At 39.3% G+C, this 19,874-nt stretch overlaps 1 protein-coding gene across 1 annotated transcript in view; it reads left to right on the top strand.

The window, feature by feature from the left end:
• The window catches only part of LOC122472424 (ovostatin homolog 2-like), a 56,444-nt gene extending 40,934 nt beyond the window's left edge, over positions 1 to 15,510 (top strand). Inside the window, exons 24-36 of the mRNA XM_043561946.1 lie at positions 1,556 to 1,732; positions 2,768 to 2,849; positions 3,483 to 3,639; positions 5,846 to 5,920; positions 6,649 to 6,814; positions 8,545 to 8,756; positions 9,702 to 9,911; positions 10,582 to 10,706; positions 11,781 to 11,871; positions 12,466 to 12,534; positions 14,038 to 14,140; positions 14,846 to 14,921; positions 15,358 to 15,510. Coding sequence (XP_043417881.1) covers positions 1,556 to 1,732; positions 2,768 to 2,849; positions 3,483 to 3,639; positions 5,846 to 5,920; positions 6,649 to 6,814; positions 8,545 to 8,756; positions 9,702 to 9,911; positions 10,582 to 10,706; positions 11,781 to 11,871; positions 12,466 to 12,534; positions 14,038 to 14,140; positions 14,846 to 14,898 — 1,520 coding nt within the window. The 3' untranslated portion in view covers positions 14,899 to 14,921; positions 15,358 to 15,510. The remainder of the gene's footprint in view (positions 1 to 1,555; positions 1,733 to 2,767; positions 2,850 to 3,482; positions 3,640 to 5,845; positions 5,921 to 6,648; positions 6,815 to 8,544; positions 8,757 to 9,701; positions 9,912 to 10,581; positions 10,707 to 11,780; positions 11,872 to 12,465; positions 12,535 to 14,037; positions 14,141 to 14,845; positions 14,922 to 15,357) is intronic.
• The last annotated feature ends 4,364 nt before the right edge of the window (positions 15,511 to 19,874 follow it).

The following is a 19,874-nucleotide window of genomic DNA, read 5'->3' as shown; positions in this document are numbered from 1 at the left end:
CTCTTATGGTTTGCTTTCCTCTCTCTCTCTCTTTTCCCCTTCCCATATGTTCATCCATTTTTTTTTTTCGTAAATGTCACACATGAGTGAACTCATATGATATTTGTCTTTCTCTGACTGATTTAGCTTGCTTGGAATAATACACTCTAGCTCCACCCACATCATTGCAAAGGGCAATATTTTATTCTTTTTGATGGCTTAGTAATATTCCATCATATATGTATATATGTGTGTATATATATGTATATGTATGTATATATGTGTGTGTGTGTGTGTGTGTGTGTGTGTGTGTGTGTATCTCCACATCTTCTTTATCCATTCATCAGTCGATGGACATTTGGGCTCTTTCCATATTTAGCTATTGTTGATAGTGCTGCTATAAACATTGGGGTGAATGTACCCTTTCAAATCTGTATTTTTGTATCCTTTGGGTAAATACTTAGTAATGCAACTGCTGGATTGTGGGGTAGTTCTGTTTTTGACTTTTTGAGAAACCTCCATACTATTTTCCAGAGTAGATGCACCAGTTTGCATTCCTACCAACAGTATAAGAGGGTTCTATTTTCAAATCTATGCCCTTAGGAAACACTTGTTCTGCTGGACGATAACTGCCATTTAGAAAACAAAGCCTTCTATTATAGCTCATTAATCGGAAATATTATACATATTTATATATTTCCCCTTTGAAAACTCAGAATAAACTTTGCTTGGTAAAGATGCTGAGAATTTCCTCAGTAACAGGCAAAATCTATTTTATAAAAGGCAAACTTCTCTTTCTAACATGAATGCTTTTGTGGGAGGGACGGATTGCAGTTATAATTCACAGGCTCAGTTTCTCAAAAAGCTAACAAGCAAACAAGCAAAGACACACTTTTCTAACTTCCCCCTGTCTCTGGTAAGGAGATTTTCAGAAATATTTTGTATGCTTTGGGGCACCTGGGTGGCCCAGTCGGTTGAGCACCCAACTCTTGGTTTCGGCTCAGGTCATAATCTTGCAGTTCGTGAGTTCGAGCCCCTCGTCAGGCTCGGCGCTGACAGTGAGGAGCCTGCTTGGGATTCTCTGTCTTCCTCTCTCTCGGCGTCCCCCCCCCCTCAAAAATAAATAAACATTTAAACAAAAAAGAAACATTTTGCATACCAGAAACTCCTTTAACTTCACCGGCTATGCCTATCTCCTCTTTAGAATTACCTCAGGAGAACGTTCCTTGTTTCCACCATTTAAATGCAATTTTAGGGACACCGAGGTGGCTCAGTCAGTTAAGCATCTGGCTTTGGCTCAGTTCATGATCTCAAGGTTCATGAGTTCGAGCCCCGTGTTGGGCTCTGTGTTGACAGCTCGGAGCCAAGAGTCTGCTTCAGATTCTGTGTCTCCCTCTCTCTCTGCCCCTCCCCTGCTTGTATTCTGTCTCTCCCTCAAAAATAAACAAACCTTAAAAAACAATTGTAATGCGATTTTTAATATTTCCTACTTCCACTGTGTGTCTTTTATCTGCGATTGTTAATGCTGAGGTACCAACCATAAGCGGTGGTAACCTTCTGCTTTTCTTATTTTTAGGGGATATTCTAGGACTTGCGATGCAGAATCTGGAGAATCTTCTCCAAATGCCCTATGGATGTGGAGAGCAGAATATTGCCCTACTCGCATCGGATACCTATGTCCTAGACTATCTACAATCTACTAAACAGTTGACCGAGGAAGTTAAATCTAAGGCTTTCTTTTTCTTGTCTAACGGTGAGGCCATTTGAGTAATTTCCACCCATACTAAATAAAATCAATTGTCCCTGATACCAAGATGTCCTAAAGCTATTATTATGAGGTGGTCTCATGGGGGGGGGGGGCGCAGGTAGGTATTTATTTTTGACCCATAATAGTGGGTCTGGACTCCGAACTGAGGTGCTCTGAGTCCTAGCTATTTTTTCTTTTTACTTCAGTATCTACGCGGTCATTCAGCTTCACAGATTAGAACAATAACTTTTAAAATTATGAGCCCAGGGGCGCCTGGGTGGCGCAGTCGGTTAAGCGTCCGACTTCAGCCAGGTCACGATCTCGCGGTCCGTGAGTTGGAGCCCCGCGTCAGGCTCTGGGCTGATGGCTCAGAGCCTGGAGCCTGTTTCCGATTCTGTGTCTCCCTCTCTCTCTGCCCCTCCCCTGTTCATGCTCTGTCTCTCTCTGTCCCAAAAATAAATCAATGTTGAAAAAAAAAATAATTAAAAAAAATAAAATAAAATTATGAGCCCAGTTTTTTTTTCATCTGAACATTGTGCCACCCTACCTAGTTTGTTGCGCTTGTTACTAATAGCTAGAAATAGCTCACTCATCAAGTTCTGTATTCGTTTGCCCAATTGTATTCCATTGCAATGAAGTGACTGGATTTGTATGTAAAAAAAAAAAAAAGGAGATACAGACCTTGCAAAATGTGACACCAAGGAGAGATCCAAGGGGATAATTTCTCCAGGTTTGCTTTCCAGAAAGATATCACAGAAATAAATTAACCTTAAGGAAAAGGTATTAAACAATTAGTTAAGTGCCACTTGGTAAGCTAGGCATAGTCACATGTCATATCTGGTCATTAAAACCCTGTAAAGCATGACTTACTTTTTCTCACTATGGATAGAGAACCCAAATTTCAGAAATTATACTTGAAATGATCCACCTAGTAATTTCTGTCTGTCTAAAACCCAAACACAGGGCTTGTGCTATGCTGTTCTTTTTCTTCTAATTTTCGTAGCTTGAAAAACTAATTTCCAATTTTTTTTTTTATTTTAGGTTATCAAAAGCAGTTGTCTTTCAAAAACTTTGACGGTTCATATAGTGTGTTTTGGCAGAGTAACCGGAAAGGAAGCCTATGGTAAGAGATGAGCATTTTATTTTAAATAATGTAAGAGTGACCCGAAGAGGGCTTGTGACAGTCTGAGGGGGGCTGAGTTGGGTGGGATTTGGAAGCAAAATGAGTTTCAAAGTGACTTTACAGAAATGAATCACATTGACTAAAATGTTTGACTGTTCTATCTCTAATCCAACCATGTACCTAAAGTACCGTGGCAATTTGCCTAGCAGTCTGATCATTTAATGACACCCCCCTGTACCGCCACAGCCTAACACTGTGGCAAATGACACAGGTTGGTCTACACTTCTCAGAGAGCCATGTAGATTCAGGAGAGAGGAAAGGAAAACCAGAAGGCCCCAGAGCATCTAATTAAACCCATTCTGTCTCCGTGTATAGATAATCCAATGAACCACAAAACAAGAATTTTGAGCGGAAACACGCTGGAAATTACCTACGCTTAGGTCCACATATTGACGTTCACACCATTTTACTGACCTAGTGGAAAAATCCACTCTCAGTAAATGTTCTTTGCGGTCAACATGAGCCAAATCAGACACAGCCACTCTTGTAGGGGGAACAATGCTGATGAACCTGTTGGAGAAATGACGTCTCTTTCTTATCTAACTGTTGTCTAACTAGTGATTTGTATTACAGGCTCAGTGCCCTTACTTTTAAGACATTAGAGAAAATGAAGGAATATGTTTACATTGATGAACAAGTTCAAAAGCAGACCTTGCTCTGGCTTTCAAGCAAACAGCAAATCGATGGCTGCTTTAAAAGTGATGGCAAGCTTTTCAACAATGCCTGGGAGGTGAGAGATGAACAGAATTAGGCCTTCCTCACGTCGTTGCATTGCCTACCTTTCCTACTTCTGGTCTAACTCATCTAGAACAGGAATATCTTTCCTGGGAATATTACCCTTTCTGAGTCCACGAGGGTTGTAGGTCCCTGGTGTACTGGTCAACAGCCTCATTCCCCGGCATGCATGTTAACCACAGCTAGACTAACTCTTCCTGAACCTGGTGTTTGCCTCATGGTCTTTAGTTCTTCCATAGAACTAGTGTCCTGCAGTGGAGAAACTAAACATAGGAGAGAAGGAAGAAAAAAGAAACCTGGAAGGGAAACATTCATAAATTTAAAGTCAGACAATATGTTAAAGAATGGGGCCCTCATTAGGGAATTCATTCCTATTTATGGATGGCAAGAACATTCAGGAAGCATATCCAGTCATTCACAGCATTTCAGTGAAACTCTTTCAATGTTTTCTCAAGTCAAAGGAGGAAGGCTTAGGTTGCTGTAGGTCAAAATACAAATGAGATGAACTATGTCCTTGAAGGTACCCACCCCTTCCCTTCCCCTGTGCATATGTAGGTAAATCACTAGGCATTTTCCCTTCTGCTTTCCTTTCTTTGAGGATACCTGTACACCTCCATTCCATCCTCTACATTGTTTTTTTTTTAATTTTTTAATGTTTATTTATTTTTGACAGAGAGAGAGAGAGAGAGAGAGAGAGCATGAGCAGGGGAGGGGCAGAGAGAGAGGGGGACACAGAATCTGAAGCAGGCTCCAGGCTCTGAGCTGTCAAGCACAGAACCCGATGCGGGGCTTGAACTCACAGACCGTGAGATCATGACCTGAGCCGAAATCAAGAGTCGGACACTTAACCCGCTGAGCCACCCAGGCTCCCCTAGACAAATGTCTTTAAATTATTTCAAATCTCTTCTTCACAATAGGAGCACCCTGGTAGAGAAGAGCTCTTGTCCTTATGTAGAAAATGAGAATTGTGTATGTTCTTTTCTAAAACATCTCTGCAAGCTTTCTTCTTACTGGGCTCGTTACCGATCACTGCTTCCGTTTGTCTGATCTTACCCAATCCCTTTTCCAGGATTCTGTGTGTGTGTGTGTGTGTGTGTGTGTGTGTGTTGAGTTGGGAAGGAGTAAGAAGCAACAGAAAAGCAAGAACCCATACTGCAAGAGAATGGTGATAGAACCTGTTATAATTTAAATGGATCCCCCAGCTTATTTTGGTGTTCCTTTCTACAGTTATTTGCACCTTGCAAACTGAGCTCCTCAGATGTTCATTTTCTGAGGAAGAAAGAGGTCACCTTTTGCTTAAATAGAGAAACTGAGAGGTTTATGCCAGATCAGAGGATCTCAAATGCCATCCGAATGCTATGCACCTATATCATTAGAGCACCCATTCATTTCCCTGTGTCTTATTCCTAACTTTCTGAATCAGAATCTCTTGTGTGAATGCTGGTTTATCTAATGCTTAAGTTCCCCGCTGCATTTTTATGCATTGTCAGCTTACAAATTGCATAACTTATAGGTGCGTTTCTGGTTTTACACTCTACGAATCCTTGAGACCTGACTATCGTTACCTCCTAGGATATGTCCCCAGGGATGTTCAGGCAGCTTCGCAGCAACCTTCTGCTCGAGGGCAGCAGAAATTCTGTGTTTGTTTTTCCAAATGAACAATAAATAAAGGAAAATAGAGCCATGAGAGTTATTTGGAATTCATGCTCAATCCTGGGTCATGTAAACAGATTCTCATTTCGTGTACTTGACATTAATTGTATTTTTGTTTATTTCATTAGTGTAATGAATCTTGATGGATTCTCACTCCGATAGCATAGTTATTAACCATCTCATTTTAAAATTACATTTAGGGGGCGCCTGGGTGGCTCAGTCGGTTAAGCGTCCGACCTCGGCTCAGGTCATGATCTCACGGTCCGTGAGTTCGAGCCCCGCGTCGGGCTCTGTGCTGACAGCTCAGAGCCTGGAGCCTGCTTCAGATTCTGTGTCTCCCTCTCTCTCTGACCCTCCCCTGTTCATGCTCTGTCTCTCTCTGTCTCAAAAATAAACATTAAAAATAAATAAAATTACATTTAGGATGTTTTTATAAATAAGAGTATTGGTTCCAGTGTTTCTAGCATACTTAGTTTCACTTCAGAAGAATAGCTCTTTTTTGTGTGTGGTCTACTATCCTGTGTGATTAATTGTTCCCTTGTGTTTAGAGTGGAGAAGAAGAGGACGTTTTACTCACTGCCTATATTGTCGGAGCGTTCCTTGAAGCTGGACTCAATTTCACCGTACGGATTCTTATCATCCTTGAGTTCCAGCCAGTTGAATGCACATTAAATGCATTATGGGTTCAGAGCGATTTGAAATCCTTAGACTGAACGAAACATCGGGAGAGCATTTAATTCATTACCCCTCCTTAAGTTAAAGCTGCTCAAAGTTTTTCTGATTCATAGAAACCTCTGATGAACGCTTGCGTTTTTCTCTAGGGAAAATACACATAGGCACACATCCACAAGCTTTTCACACCATTTCAGGTATCGAGATATCTCCTTATGTCCAGCCATGAATTTCAGGTTAAGAAGTCCTGTTTTAGGTGTAGACGTAACCAAAGAGTCTGTTTGTCAAACCAGTTTAGTATGTAAACATTTTCAACTGAAGTGTGATCATATTGGCTACCCCCCAATCCCAAATTCAGATTATCTGACTGAAAAATCTATTCCTGAACTAAATGAAATAGCAGGAATTTTTAGTCACTAGTATATCTCGAAAAGCATCCTTAGAAATATAACGCATATTACTTAGCTTTTATTTCCCAAACACTAATATTGTCATTAAAACTGAATTTTAACAATATTTATGAACTATCACACATACGTGTATATGAATAAGTTTATATGCAAAATATACTTCAAGGACATATTGTATACATTTTACAGAATGATTAGTTTAAATAGTCAGCAAGCTTATAAAGTATTCAGGTATTATTTTAAAATATATTATTCTTCGCCTTGACTAGTTTCCTGCTCTACGAGATGGGCTCTTTTGCCTAGAGGAAGCACTTCAACACGGGGTCACTAATGGCTATAATCATGCGATTCTAGCTTACGCTTTTGCATTAGCTGAAAAAGAGGAGCAAATGGAATCCTTACTCCAGATCCTGGATCAATCTGCTACCAAAACAAGTAAGTATTATTATTCACTCTTACTAATGAGGATGGCCTTGAGAATAAAGAAATGAAACTTACTTATAATCATATAGGAACCCTGTCTTCACTGGTCTGCTTCCATTTCGCTTGTGGAATTTCTCGGCGCCCCTTTATCTTTAAAGAACATTACATAGGGCACCTGTTGGCTCAGTCAGTTGAGCATCCAACTCTTGATTTTGGGTCAGATCCTGATTCTGGAGTCAAGGGATCAAACCCTGCTGAGTGCAGAGCTTGCTTAAGATTCTCTCTCCCTCTCTCTGTCTGTCTCTCTGCCCTCCTAAAATTACAAAATTAAATTTAAAATTAAAAAATTTTAAAACAATAAAAATAAAATCAAGAACGTTATACGTTTTCTATTTCCCTCTTTCTCCTTTCTGTTAGTTTCTTTTCCAATGAGTGAAGTAGAGAAAATCAAGCATGGTGACCATGCCGTCGACCAAAATTACTGTTTGTGTGACTTAATCACATACTGCTTTTTTTTTTTTAATTTTTTAACGTTTATTTATTTTTGAGACAGAGAGAGACAGAGCACGAATGGGGGAAGGTCAGAGAGAGAGGGAGACACAGAATCTGAAACAGGCTCCAGGCTCTGAGCTGTCAGCACAGAGCCCGACGCGGGGCTCGAACTCACGGACCGTGAGATCATGACCTGAGCCGAGGTCGGCCACTTAACCGACTGAGCCACCCAGGCGCCCCAGTCACATACTGCTTTTAACCTTAGGGAATTGCTATTGAAGCTATATGGGTTTTCTTTTTTTTTTTTTTTTTTTTTTTTAAATTTTTTTTTTTCAACGTTTATTTATTTTTGGGACAGAGAGAGACAGAGCATGAACGGGGGAGGGGCAGAGAGAGAGGGAGACACAGAATCGGAAACAGGCTCCAGGCTCTGAGCCATCAGCCCATAGCCCGACGCGGGGCTCGAACTCACGGACCGCGAGATCGTGACCTGGCTGAAGTCGGACGCCCATCCGACTGCGCCACCCAGGCGCCCCACTATATGGGTTTTCTAAGACTGCCATAACAAAGTGCTGCAGACTAGGTGGCTGAAACAACATAAATTTATTATCTCACAGTTCTAGAGGTTTAAAGTCCAAGATCAAGGTATCAACAAGTGAGGTTTCTCTTCTTGGCCTATAGATGGGCATCTTCTCCCTCTGTCTTCACACGGGCGTTCTTCTGTGCACCTGTCTGGTGTCCCTTCTGTGTATCCAAATTTTCCCCTCTTATTGGAATACTAGTCATACTGGAGTAGAGCCCACGTTAACAGTGTCATTTTTCACTGAATCACCTCTTTAAAGGCCCCATCTCCAGGGGCGCTTGGGTGGCTCAGTCGGTTAAGCGTCCGACTTCAGCTCAGGTCACAATCTCGTGGTCCGTGAGTTCGAGCCCCATGTTGGGCTCTGGGCTGATGGCTCAGAGCCTGGAGCCTGCTTCCGATTCTGTGTCTCCCTCTCTCTCTGTCCCTCCCCCATTCATGCTCTGTCTCTCTCTGTCTCAAAAATAAATAAACGTTAAAAAAAAAATTTAAAAGCCCCATCTCCAAAGAGAGTCACATTCAGAGGTACTGGAGATTAGGGCTTCAATATGTGAGTTTTGAGAAAACACATCTCAACCCACAGCAGAGGTCAGAAATGGAATTCGCACTGTTCTTATGTGTAATCAGCGGTATTTATAGGGACTATGTGAAAATTCTTCCTTTTCCTTAGATAATTTCATATACTGGGAACGAGCAGAGAAACCCAAGACAGAAGCATCCCTGTTCTTTATTCCTCATGCACCTTCTGCTGAGACTGAGAAGACTTGTTATGTGCTATTGGCTGTTCTTTCCAAGAAAACTCCTGATCTCACCTATGCGAGTAATATTGTGCAGTGGCTTGCCCAGCAGATGAATTCCCATGGGGGTTTCTCCTCCACTCAGGTGATTGACATGGGCCTGATATTAATCATATGTTTCATGCAAAAGATGCTAGCCTTCAATAATCTAGATAGCAAAGGTAATCATAGAAAATACCTTCTGAGATGAAGAATATTTGATATTGTGCATGCCCAACGATTTGTTGGGCAGTTCTTGTGCAACAGAGACTCTACCAAGAATTCTTCATATACAGATGAATAAACTAAGGCCTCTGTTCAAGGAATTTGTGACTGATTTTTACCTCCATTTGCACAGTAAAAGTAGAATGTAAGTCTAGAAGGGATTGTTACCGTAAGCACCAGAGTCTTGATGATGTTAGATATCCAATAATACTATGCTACTACATATAGACCAAGAAAAAAAATTTCTCTCTATTTATGTGGTGTACGCATTGGGAAAAACAAATGGAAGTAATGAGTAACAAAAGAAAGGGGTATAAAAAACGGTGGCTTATGTCTTTCCTTAACAGGAAAAAAAGTAAAATTCAAAGAAATGCGGTTTGATTCCTGTGAAGGAAATTGTTACTTCCCTCCTTATTTTCTTTGCTTTAGTCTTAGTATCTGAATAAAATCATATGTTAGTGAATCTCCCAACATCATTTTCTGATTCTGACTCCTTTTCTTGAAGATTGGTGGGCATAAACATTATCCAAGGCAGCCAAAGTACATAGAACCTTAATTTTTAGAAAAGATTTGACACTATTTTCAACAACAGAGACTACATTGCATTAAATCCTTTAAACGAACATCTAATTAAGATGGGTGGAAGAAGATTAAATGGCAATCATTGCATAAGCAAATGTATCTTCCTATGACTTAAGATTTGTTTCTTGGTCCGTTGACCTGTCTTAGGGATATTTTTACGGATTGATTTAAAGTTCATGGTCAAGTGATGACTAATATTGCAACATAACAGAACTTAGATCTTGGCTTCTACTGTTCTTTGCAGGACACCGCAGTCTGTCTTCTTGCCATGACCCGCTACATGAAGTTAACCTTCTCTGATGACCAAAACACCGTCACCTTTCGCGATGAAGAATCCAGTGAGATTTTCCAGGTTAACAGTGACAATCGCTTACTGGTCCAGCGTTCCGAACTAACAAAAGCACAAGGACAATATACAGTAGATGTGGAAGGACAAGGTTGTACATTTATCCAGGTAATAGAAATCTACCTGAGGCAGAAATAAATATTTGCCAGTTAAAAAGCCAGACTATCCTTTTAGTTATAGATAGAGTGTTATTTTGCCGTTGTATATTTTCATTATTATCTCCATTCTTTCTCTCATTGATATTTTCTAATCAAAAGCTGAAAATGCAAGTTATTTTATGAAGAGACACTTACAACTAAAGATAGCTGGGTAACTGAGAAGTTTCTCGAGGAATGTCACTGTTAGAAAGAATTCCGATATTTCCATTAAATTATGTAAAGGTTCTTACATCTTCTGAAAACTGAACAATTACATTTAGCTTCATTCCCTGATGGTAAAGATACAAAATAAAGTGCATTAGAAATAAATATAGAAGGGGGGTGTCTGGGTGGCTCAGTTGGCTGAGCGCCTGACTTCAGCTCAGGTCATGAACTCACAGTTTGTGAGTTTGAGCCCCACGTCGGGCTCTGTGCTGACAGCTCGGAGCCTGGAGCCTCCTTTGGATTCTGTGTCTCCCTCTCTCTCTCTGCCCCTCCCCTGCTCACGCTCTGTCTCTCTCTCAAAAACAAATAAACGTTTAAAAAATTAAATTTAAAAATAGAGGAAACAGAAGTCCTTCAATTTTTACTTCAGGATAAATTTGTCTTATGATTTTCTTACGATTTGCTTTTCTTTTTAGGCTACCCTGAGGTATAACGCACTCCTACCTAAGAAGGCATCTGGATTTTCCCTTTCCTTGGAAATGATAAAGAAAAACTCATCGGATACATTCCAGAGCCACTTTAACCTGACCGTAACCCTCAAGTGAGTGTCCCATTTTGACATCAACTCCCAGCTTAGACAGAGGGCGATAGATCAAACAATAATTATTTTAAATAGTAGCAAAATAAATATTAATGATGGCAACCGCGATGAGTCCATACGTTGGTGGTGATATTTCTATGGCATAGTTACTTTATAGCTCTCTCTGTACACACCAGTTTAGTACTTATGCAACTATGACTTGTATTATAGGCAAGTATAAATGTGAAAGCTTCTGCTGGAAATATATTCCAGCAATGCTCCCATTTGTGTGTGTGTGTGTGTGTGTGTGTGTGTGTACGATCTGTCAGATTTGGGCAACAGAGATACTATTTTTTTTTTCCTCCTGAAGACCACACAGTGGGGCCAGTACGAGGAAACTTACAAATACTGGTTCTCTATGCAGAGCAAAATTTTAGATTTTTATTATTTGGAGTAGACAAAATCATTCTCTTGAATTAAAATATAATTTATCGATGCCAGAGAGCTTTAATCCTAGTTAATATGTGGAGAAACACCGAGTAAAATTAGTTTGGGGGATTTTTCTTAGGATTTCCGAATGAAAATCTTTTAAACGTCAGGGCTAAGATAAGAACTACATCCGCTGTGGAACCCTCAACGTCATGTCCAAACAATGCTGCCCAGAGTCAGGGACATAATCTAGGGACATAATCTAAGATTCTGCCAACATCTTGCTTTCCAAACAAAGATATCCTTTAAGTATTGTGCAAATCTAAGGCTAACATAAGTATATGTCATATAAATTTATCAGCTTTGTTTAAAATTCATGATTTTGAGGCCTCAGGTAAACTTAAAAGAGATTGGAGAGATTCTGGGTCCAGATAATTCACTCTTTACTCCAAATTACGCTCCTTTGTATCTTCTCATCCATTATTATTCTAGTAGTGCCTATTCTCAGATGTTTGAGAATGACTTTCTTCGCCCTGTTCCCTCTTCAGTTTTTGCCTTTGCTCCAGACGTACAGACAGTTGGTATCTACGTCTCCATCATCCTTGCCTTAATATAGGTCACTTTTCCAGACAGTTGTCTCAACTTGTGTTTGTTTTTAAATTTCAGATATACTGGAATCCGCAATAACTCCAATATGGTCCTTGTTGATGTCAAAATGCTGTCAGGATTTACTCCAGTCATGGCATCTATTGAGGAGGTAAATAATAGAAGCCTAAAACTTGAGCACAGAAAAGGCTATAGTGTATACACGGAATAATTCGTTAGCAGAACAAAATCGTGCAATCCTTCCTTTAAACAAATATATTCAGAGTTCATTTGTTTGTTTTTGCTGTCACACTGGAGGGACGGTGTTCTTACTTTGTAGCAATTAGAAGTCATTTTTTCCCATAGTTCATAATTAATTTCTTTATTTAGTTCCTACTTGTGTTTATAAAAATATAGTGGCATGGAACACCTGGGTGTCTCATTTGGTTAAGCATCTGATTTCAGCTCAGGTCATGATCTCGCAGTTCATGAGTTCGAGCCCTGCATCGGGCTCCACGCTGGCAGTGAGGAGCGTGCTTGGCATCCTCACTCTCTCCTTTCTCTCTCTCTCTCACTCTCTGCCCCTCCTCTACTTGTGCTTTCTCTCTATCTCAAAATAAATAAACTTTAAAAAATATCATGGCATAAGGGAACATCCATAAAATGGATTCCTGACAATCAGTTAAGTAAAAAGCATGAACCATTCAATACTAGAAGATATTCTTTAATATCTATTCTCCATCCCTCCCTGCCAATTTCTTTAAAGCTTGAAAATAATGGCCAAGTGATGAAGACTGAAGTCAAGAATGATCATGTTCTTTTCTACTTGGAAAGTGTAAGTTCAGCAATAATTGGTTTTTTTTTCTTCCGTGGCTTTCTTTTGTTTTCTAAAGGTAATTGGATGCTTGTATTTTATTTATACATATATGAATTTTTATCCAGTTGACCTTTGAATGACACAGGTTTGAATTGCATGGGTCAATTTACACAAGGATTCTTTTTTTTATAAGTGCAGTACAATACTGTAAGTATATTCTCTCTTCCTTATGATTTTCTTAATAACATTTTCTATAGATTTAATGTAAGAATACAGCATATGATATAACATACAAAATATATGTTAATTGTTTATGTTATAGGTAAGGCTTCTCTTCAACAGGAGGCTATTAATAGTTAAGTTTTGGGGAGTCAAAATATATATGCAGATTTTCAGCTGCACAAGAGGTCGGTACTCTTAACCTCCATGTTGTTCGAGGGTCAACTGTATATCTGATGGGGTTTATTAGAAAATATGGGACATTAAAGATGCTCAGTGTTCTTCCATTCCCACTTCTCCCTCTTAACTCTAAATGTCATTAGATATTTAACATAGTTAATGATATCTAAATATCACCAGATAGTAAGAGTTAACAAGCGTGTTCATAATATGCTTTAGCTACTTTACTAGAATGACTCAAGTCAGCAATATCATTTTCCTGTTTTTCATTCTTCACAGCATCTAACATAGTATGGACACAGAGTCGATGTAGAATTCACGTAGAGTTTAACAGGAACTCACAACAAAGGCTGGCATGAGTTTTAGAGTTGTCCCTTCTATGTGTACATCATTACCTTTCACATAAATGCCTACATTACACTAATGCTCTGAACTAGACTCTTTTCACTTCAATATAAGCAATGGGACTTCAAATTTCTTATAATTTAATGTCACCTAACACATGATTTTGTCATTATGTAAGATACTGATACCCTAGTTCTTTTTTTTTTTCAATATATGAAGTTTATTGTCAAATTGGTTTCCATACAGCACTCAGTGCTCATCCCAAAAGGTGCCCTCCTCAATACCCATCACCCACCCTCCCCTCCCTCCCACCCCCCATCAACCCTCAGTTTGTTCTCAGTTTTTAAGAGTCTCTTATGCTTTGGCTCTCTCCCACTCTAACCTCTTTTTTTTTTTTTTCCTTCCCCTCCTCCGTGGGTTTCTGTTGAGTTTCTCAGGATCCACATAAGAGTGAAACCATATGGTATCTGTCTTTCTCTATATGGCTTATTTCACTTAGCATCACACTCTCCAGTTCCATCCGTGTTGCTACAAAGGGCCATATTTCATTCTTTCTCATTGCCATGTAGTACTCCATTGTGTATATAAACCACAATTTCTTTATCCATTCCTGATACCCTAGTTCTATTTAATTGGGTAAATCATGAACTTCTGGATATGATTTGCTCAGTGATTTTTCTTTTTGCAGCACTGCTGATGTGTTTGTACCTAATGTATTTATCATTTGCGTCTTCGTGTGATGTAGACCTGATGTATTTACCATTTGTATTATTCTAGGTTTTTGGTACAGTGAACAGTTTTACTTTCTCTGTTGAGCAAAGCAACCTCGTGTCCAACATACAGCCAGCCCCGGTTATGGTCTATGATTATTATGAAAAAGGTAGGCAAGCAACACCCTTGCCCTAAAGCTACTGAACATGACCATGATATCTAGATCTAAGACTCCCTGAGCCACTAAATTTTCCAAAATCAACCTCAGTCATCAAATACTAAACAGTAACTGGTTTTACTTTCTATATTGCTTTTTTGCCCTCCCTGTTATATCTTCAGACTGGGCCATTTTCGAGTCACCAAAGATGTTCGGCACCTAGAATCTTTTTGACATAGTGTGAGAAAGCGCCCCTTTAACTTGAAATACAAACCATTCGACACTTCCAGTCTCTTTGTTGCCCTTACCATTTCGTGCTACCTTTATGGACTTTGATTTGAGAAGCAGAGTGGACAATACTCTGAAATGTTAGAGAAAACTCTTGATAGATTAGGTTCCAAAACAGTTGCTAAGATGTTGTAAGGACCATAAAAATTTTCCATGGAAGCTCAGTGCTATTAGTTTCTCATTGGATGTCACATGAAATTTGTCAAGTAGCATTTGAATTCCTGCTCCTGTCCTTTACTAATTGAATGTACTTCATCAAGCGCTTTAAACCTTAATACGATATTTTTGGATTTAGAAAATGGAGAAGTGATTGACCGTCTTACAAAATTATTGGAAAGATAAGACCTAATGTATCTACATAGTCTGACATAATCTGATTATACAAAGTTGGAAACTTAATAAGGGGCGAACTTTCTCTTTATTTTCCAGATGAATATGCCCTTGTTACTTACAACATCAACAGTGTTTCAGATTCCTCGTGAGAAAAAACAAAGCACCGGAAAAGGTAAGGAAATTACAAATATTGAAAATATATCTACAACGAAAGCCTAAAAAGATAGAACAATAGATGAAACAGAGGGAAGTCTGCCATATGTCACAGGGTTTGAGTAGCTATGTGTACTAAATGAGTATCCTGATAGTCAATAAGATTTTATTTCTTTCTTTAAAATAGCTTTAAAGAATTTCCAGCTGTATACGTGGCTTTTGTACATGACTCATTTTTTAAAGCCTCTCATCTTTGTTTTATAAGTTGATAAGTCATCAAATATAGACGCGCATCCATTTATACACATTCACGTATAGATTAGATGTGTGTGTGTATATATGTATGTTCGTTCAGCAATGTCTATACCTATCTATCCATCTATCTATCATCTATCTATCTCTCTCTCTATGCACACACAGTTATTTATTGTTTAACCTATGTTTTTAAATTCCAGATGGAAAGCTATTTACTTTGAATGAACTCATCTTTCTGTAGCAAACCTGGAAGAAAGCCATGCATCACCTCCCATATTGAAGAGACCACAGTCTTCCGTGACTTCTTACCAGATTGTATTTTTTATTGTCCCATAAAATGCTTTCATTTCTCATCTGAGTCTGTGAGTTTCTCTCCTTTCAGTACATTATATGTAATTTTCATCCTGGGAAACTTAGGACTTTCTTTGATAGCGGCTCTCATAATTTTCTTTACTGGTATCAATTCTCAGGTCAAGTTTCTAGACGCTATGGTGTACAGACTATGGGATCCTCCAATATCCAGAGAAAGAGCAAGAAAGCCAGGGTCAGTGGACGTGAGGGAAAGAGATGAAGTTAAAGAGGACTTCATATGGGCTCAAGGAAATAAAAGAAACACAGGCAACACAAAACACACAGACTCTTCTCCATGAAAGATCATCAGAGAATGAGGGGAAAAGTACTTAGAAAGTCACAAATTAATTGATGGATTTATTAATTTCCTTTATATAATTGAGAGGGAAGTCCAATGGCGTTTGGTCTTTGGAAAAATTAATTTATTATACTGATTAATACAGGCTTATGACTCTGCTGAGATACTACTACAAGTAAGAAAAAGATACAGATAAATTCTCCAGTTGCTGAGCTGAAAAAAAATGGAAACAGAGTATCCTGGACTCTACCAGTACCCCCCAAATTAAAAATATAGAGTTTTAAAAGAAAATGGTTAAACTGATTTGTGTAGTATCTCTGCCCAACGTATATTGCTCACAGTGCCTCAGTTACAACTGGGCCCTTACTACATGTTTATTAATTGATTCATCGTAGATACACTGTTGGGGTGAGTCCACAGGTGGTGCCACGAAAGTTGATTTCATTGGGTTAAGAATTGCTTTATGCCTTCTCAGTTCGCTTATTTTACCAAAACGTGGCACATCAGATGTGTAGATACGACATCAGTACTCCATGCTTTTAAAGACACCCTAGGCTCTATATAAGTTCAAGAGTTTCATTCAAGGAAAATACGACTCCTTGGTACCTGGTAAAACAAGGGGAATTTACTTTGTGGTAAATAACGTCCCCATGTGGGAAACTTTTTTTGTTGTTGTTGCCTAAATCAAGAATTCTCAATCTTCATTTTACGTGGCACGTATTCAATAGTCCGCGGACATAATGAAATCGTTTCCCCAATTCTAAGGAGGCCAGGAGGACACGATGAAGTCTGCTAATGGCTGTATTTCAAGGCACAGAGAAATTCTAGAATTTAATGTTGACTTTCCCAAAATTTCTTGGTGTCACAGTGAGGATGAGAGGTAACAGGGAACTGAGATCTACATATCTTCTAAAGAATGAAAGACTATTGATGAACAATATAGCTCTGTTACTTGCCCTTTGCGTTGAAACCTCTTTCCAGTTTATGTGGGACAGAAAACCAAAATAATTTTCCTGGTCCACATTTCAATATAGAATGGGGCCTAAAGGAGTACCTGGGTGGCTCAGTGGGTTAAGAGTCTGACTCTTGATTCTGGCTCAGGTCATGATCTCACAGGTTTGTGAGATCGAGCCCCACATTTGGCTCTACGCTGACAGCATGGAGCCGGCTTGGGATTCTCTCTCTGCCCCTCCCCTGCTTGCCCACGTGGGCATGTGAACTCTCTCTCAAAATAAATAAATAAACAATTAATTAATTAATCAATTAAATGGGGCATACCGGACATTCCAGTTTAGGAGTATTGAATGGGAAATGCCAAGTTTTGATGCGATTGTGTGTGTGTGTGTGTGTGTTTAAGAAAAGATCTTTAGTAAACTAGACCACCATGGAATATTTAACGGAGGATATACAGCTTTGATCTAGGTGACACTTGCATTATCAAAGCATCATATGACACTTGTCCCTCTTGCCTCTCTACACAAAAGTACTTGGACAACAGGAATAATTCATTCCATCGTGTTTTTATGTAGCCATCACACTTTTTTGTGTTTGCAGTTTGATATGTTATGTTTACATTTAACTGGTACATGAAATACTTAACCCTCACATCCCCTTTACTGTCTTCTAGAAATCTCATCCTCTTTGGCCTCCTCCTCATTCTATCAATTTTTTCTTATTTCTCTTGTCTTGGCCTCTTGCCTTTTATTGTTTTATTCTCCTCCCATCATCCCTTAAGGATTTGATCCCCTCCCATAATATACACCTTTTCCTTCTCACTCTCTAGATACCAATTGATCTTCTTCTTTTTGGCCCCACTTTCTTTCTCCAAACATTAAATAACATTTTTCATCATGATTCTAGCAAGCCCTCTTCTCTTCTCTTTATACATACTAAAAACCCTGTGATTTAATTTGCATCTATATTTTTTATGATTCCCAAATATATGCCTCTCTTTCTACATTTCAGCCCCGTGAATCCCACTGCCTACTGTACTTCTTTAGCCACATGTCCCACAGGCGCTTCAATAACATTCATTATTTACCCCCAAACTAGCTTATTTGACAGAGGTCCTTATCTCAGTGTGTGACAATATCATCGCTAAACAATTAATCTAAGGATCAACCTTAACTCCTTCCCTGTCTCATCTCTTGCATTTTACTTATTTACTGTTGCTAATGGACCCGTGTTGACCTATCACATGAATGATTCACTGATCCATTTGCTTTTATCCACATTGCCATGTTGCCTTAGGTCAGACCACCAGTCTTGAGGGCCCACATGTGCCAAAAATCTCTTCTAGATGGTGGGGCTATAGCAATGAATGAAAATCGTAAGAAATGGCCATCCTTGTGGAGCTTACATTTGAATGGGAGATATACACAATATATGTAATCTAATCAAACAATATATGTAGGCATAAAATTAACATCATAGAGAAGCAAAATATAGGAAATAGGAAGGTGATAAGTGTTAGGGAAGAGAAAAACTGTAGAGATGAGTAGGAAGACCCACAGCATCCAAGGAGACAGGAAGAGGAGAAGGACTGAAATACTGAGTAGATTTAGGTTCGACCTCCTTAACGCAGTGACATTTGAAGAAGGGTCTGAAGGAGGTGAGGGAGTTAACTACATAGATGTATCGGGGAAGAATCTTCCAGGCAGTGAAAGCAACTAGAAAAGCAGGAAGGGAGGAACATGTGGTGGAAACGTGTCTTCTGTGTTCACAGAGCAGCAACTACCTCAGTGTGACTAGAATTGAGAGAGCAGAGGGGAGCATATAGCAGGGGGGAAGGAGGTGGGAATCGTAGCGGGGAGTTAGATCAGGTAGGGCATTGAGGGTCACCATTGGGACTTTAGCTTTCCCATCTCTCCCAACTTTTCTTTCTTTTTACAAAAAACATGCATATATACACAAGATATGGTGGTCCTGGGGGAGACCCCCCAACACACACACACACACACACACACACACACAGCTTTCAGATGTAAAAGAGCAAAAGTAGAAGTGCGGAGATCTGGTAGATGCTATCATGTGATCCAGACAAAAGATGACAGTGGTTTGGACCAGAGTTTGTAGCAGTGGAGACGGTAAGAAGTGATCAGATTCTCAGTGCATTTGGAAGGCAAAACCAGTAGAATTTCCTCACGGATTGTATATAACAAATGAGAAAAAGACCGGTCAGAAATTATTTCCATGCCTTTGGTCCGAGCTACTGGAAAAAAAGAATCGCCATCACCTGAGCCGGCTGTGACTGAAGTAAGGTTGAAGGAGGAATTCGTGTTTGCACTTGGTGACTTTGTGATTTTTATATACTCAAGTGGAGATACCAAGTTGGAAACTGAACAATCGATACAGGAATTTGGGTGAGAGCTCTGGGTTAAAAAAAAACTAATTTGGGGGAGATTAGAACCTAGAGAAGAGTTAATGAGAAGAGATTGCTCAGCAGTTAAGTCTGCTGTGAGTACTCGAAACTTAAGAGGTGGGTTAGGGGCAGGTTAAGGAAGAATCAGTAAATATGACCCTGAAAGAGAGACCAGTGAAATAAGAAAACCAAAACAGTGTGCTCACGAAGGCCAAATGAAAAATGTATCAAGGAACAAGGGGTGATCGACAGTGTCGAGGGCTCATGATTAATCAAGTAAAATAAATATTGCAAATTGATCATTTATGGACTTGGAAAAAAACATTACCCACAAAGGGACATCATAAACCAAAGTAAACTGCATTCATTCTTTAGGACAAACGTCTTAGAAGAGTCATGTTTTGGGAGGAGTAAATTTTTCCTAAACTTCCTAAGAGTCTGTGGTGTTAATAAAAAAAATATATATATATATATATGGATGCCGATCTCTTACCTAGACCAATTTAATTAGAATCTCTAAGGCAGGAGTATTGCCAAAAGTCTATTGGAAATGCAGAATGTCATGTTTTACCCAAACACATGGAAACAGAGTCCACATTCAAACAAGACCGTCAGAGGACACACGTGCATCTGAAGGTTTGCACAGACCATCCCTGAATTCTTCCCTTGGAGAAATCTGCAAAAGTTAGCATAGCAATCATTCTTGC

The sequence above is a fragment of the Prionailurus bengalensis genome, chromosome B4, assembly GCF_016509475.1.
Source record: "Prionailurus bengalensis isolate Pbe53 chromosome B4, Fcat_Pben_1.1_paternal_pri, whole genome shotgun sequence".
In the NCBI taxonomy this organism is placed as follows: domain Eukaryota; kingdom Metazoa; phylum Chordata; class Mammalia; order Carnivora; family Felidae; genus Prionailurus; species Prionailurus bengalensis.
This window is presented reverse-complemented; position numbering and strand designations above follow the sequence as displayed.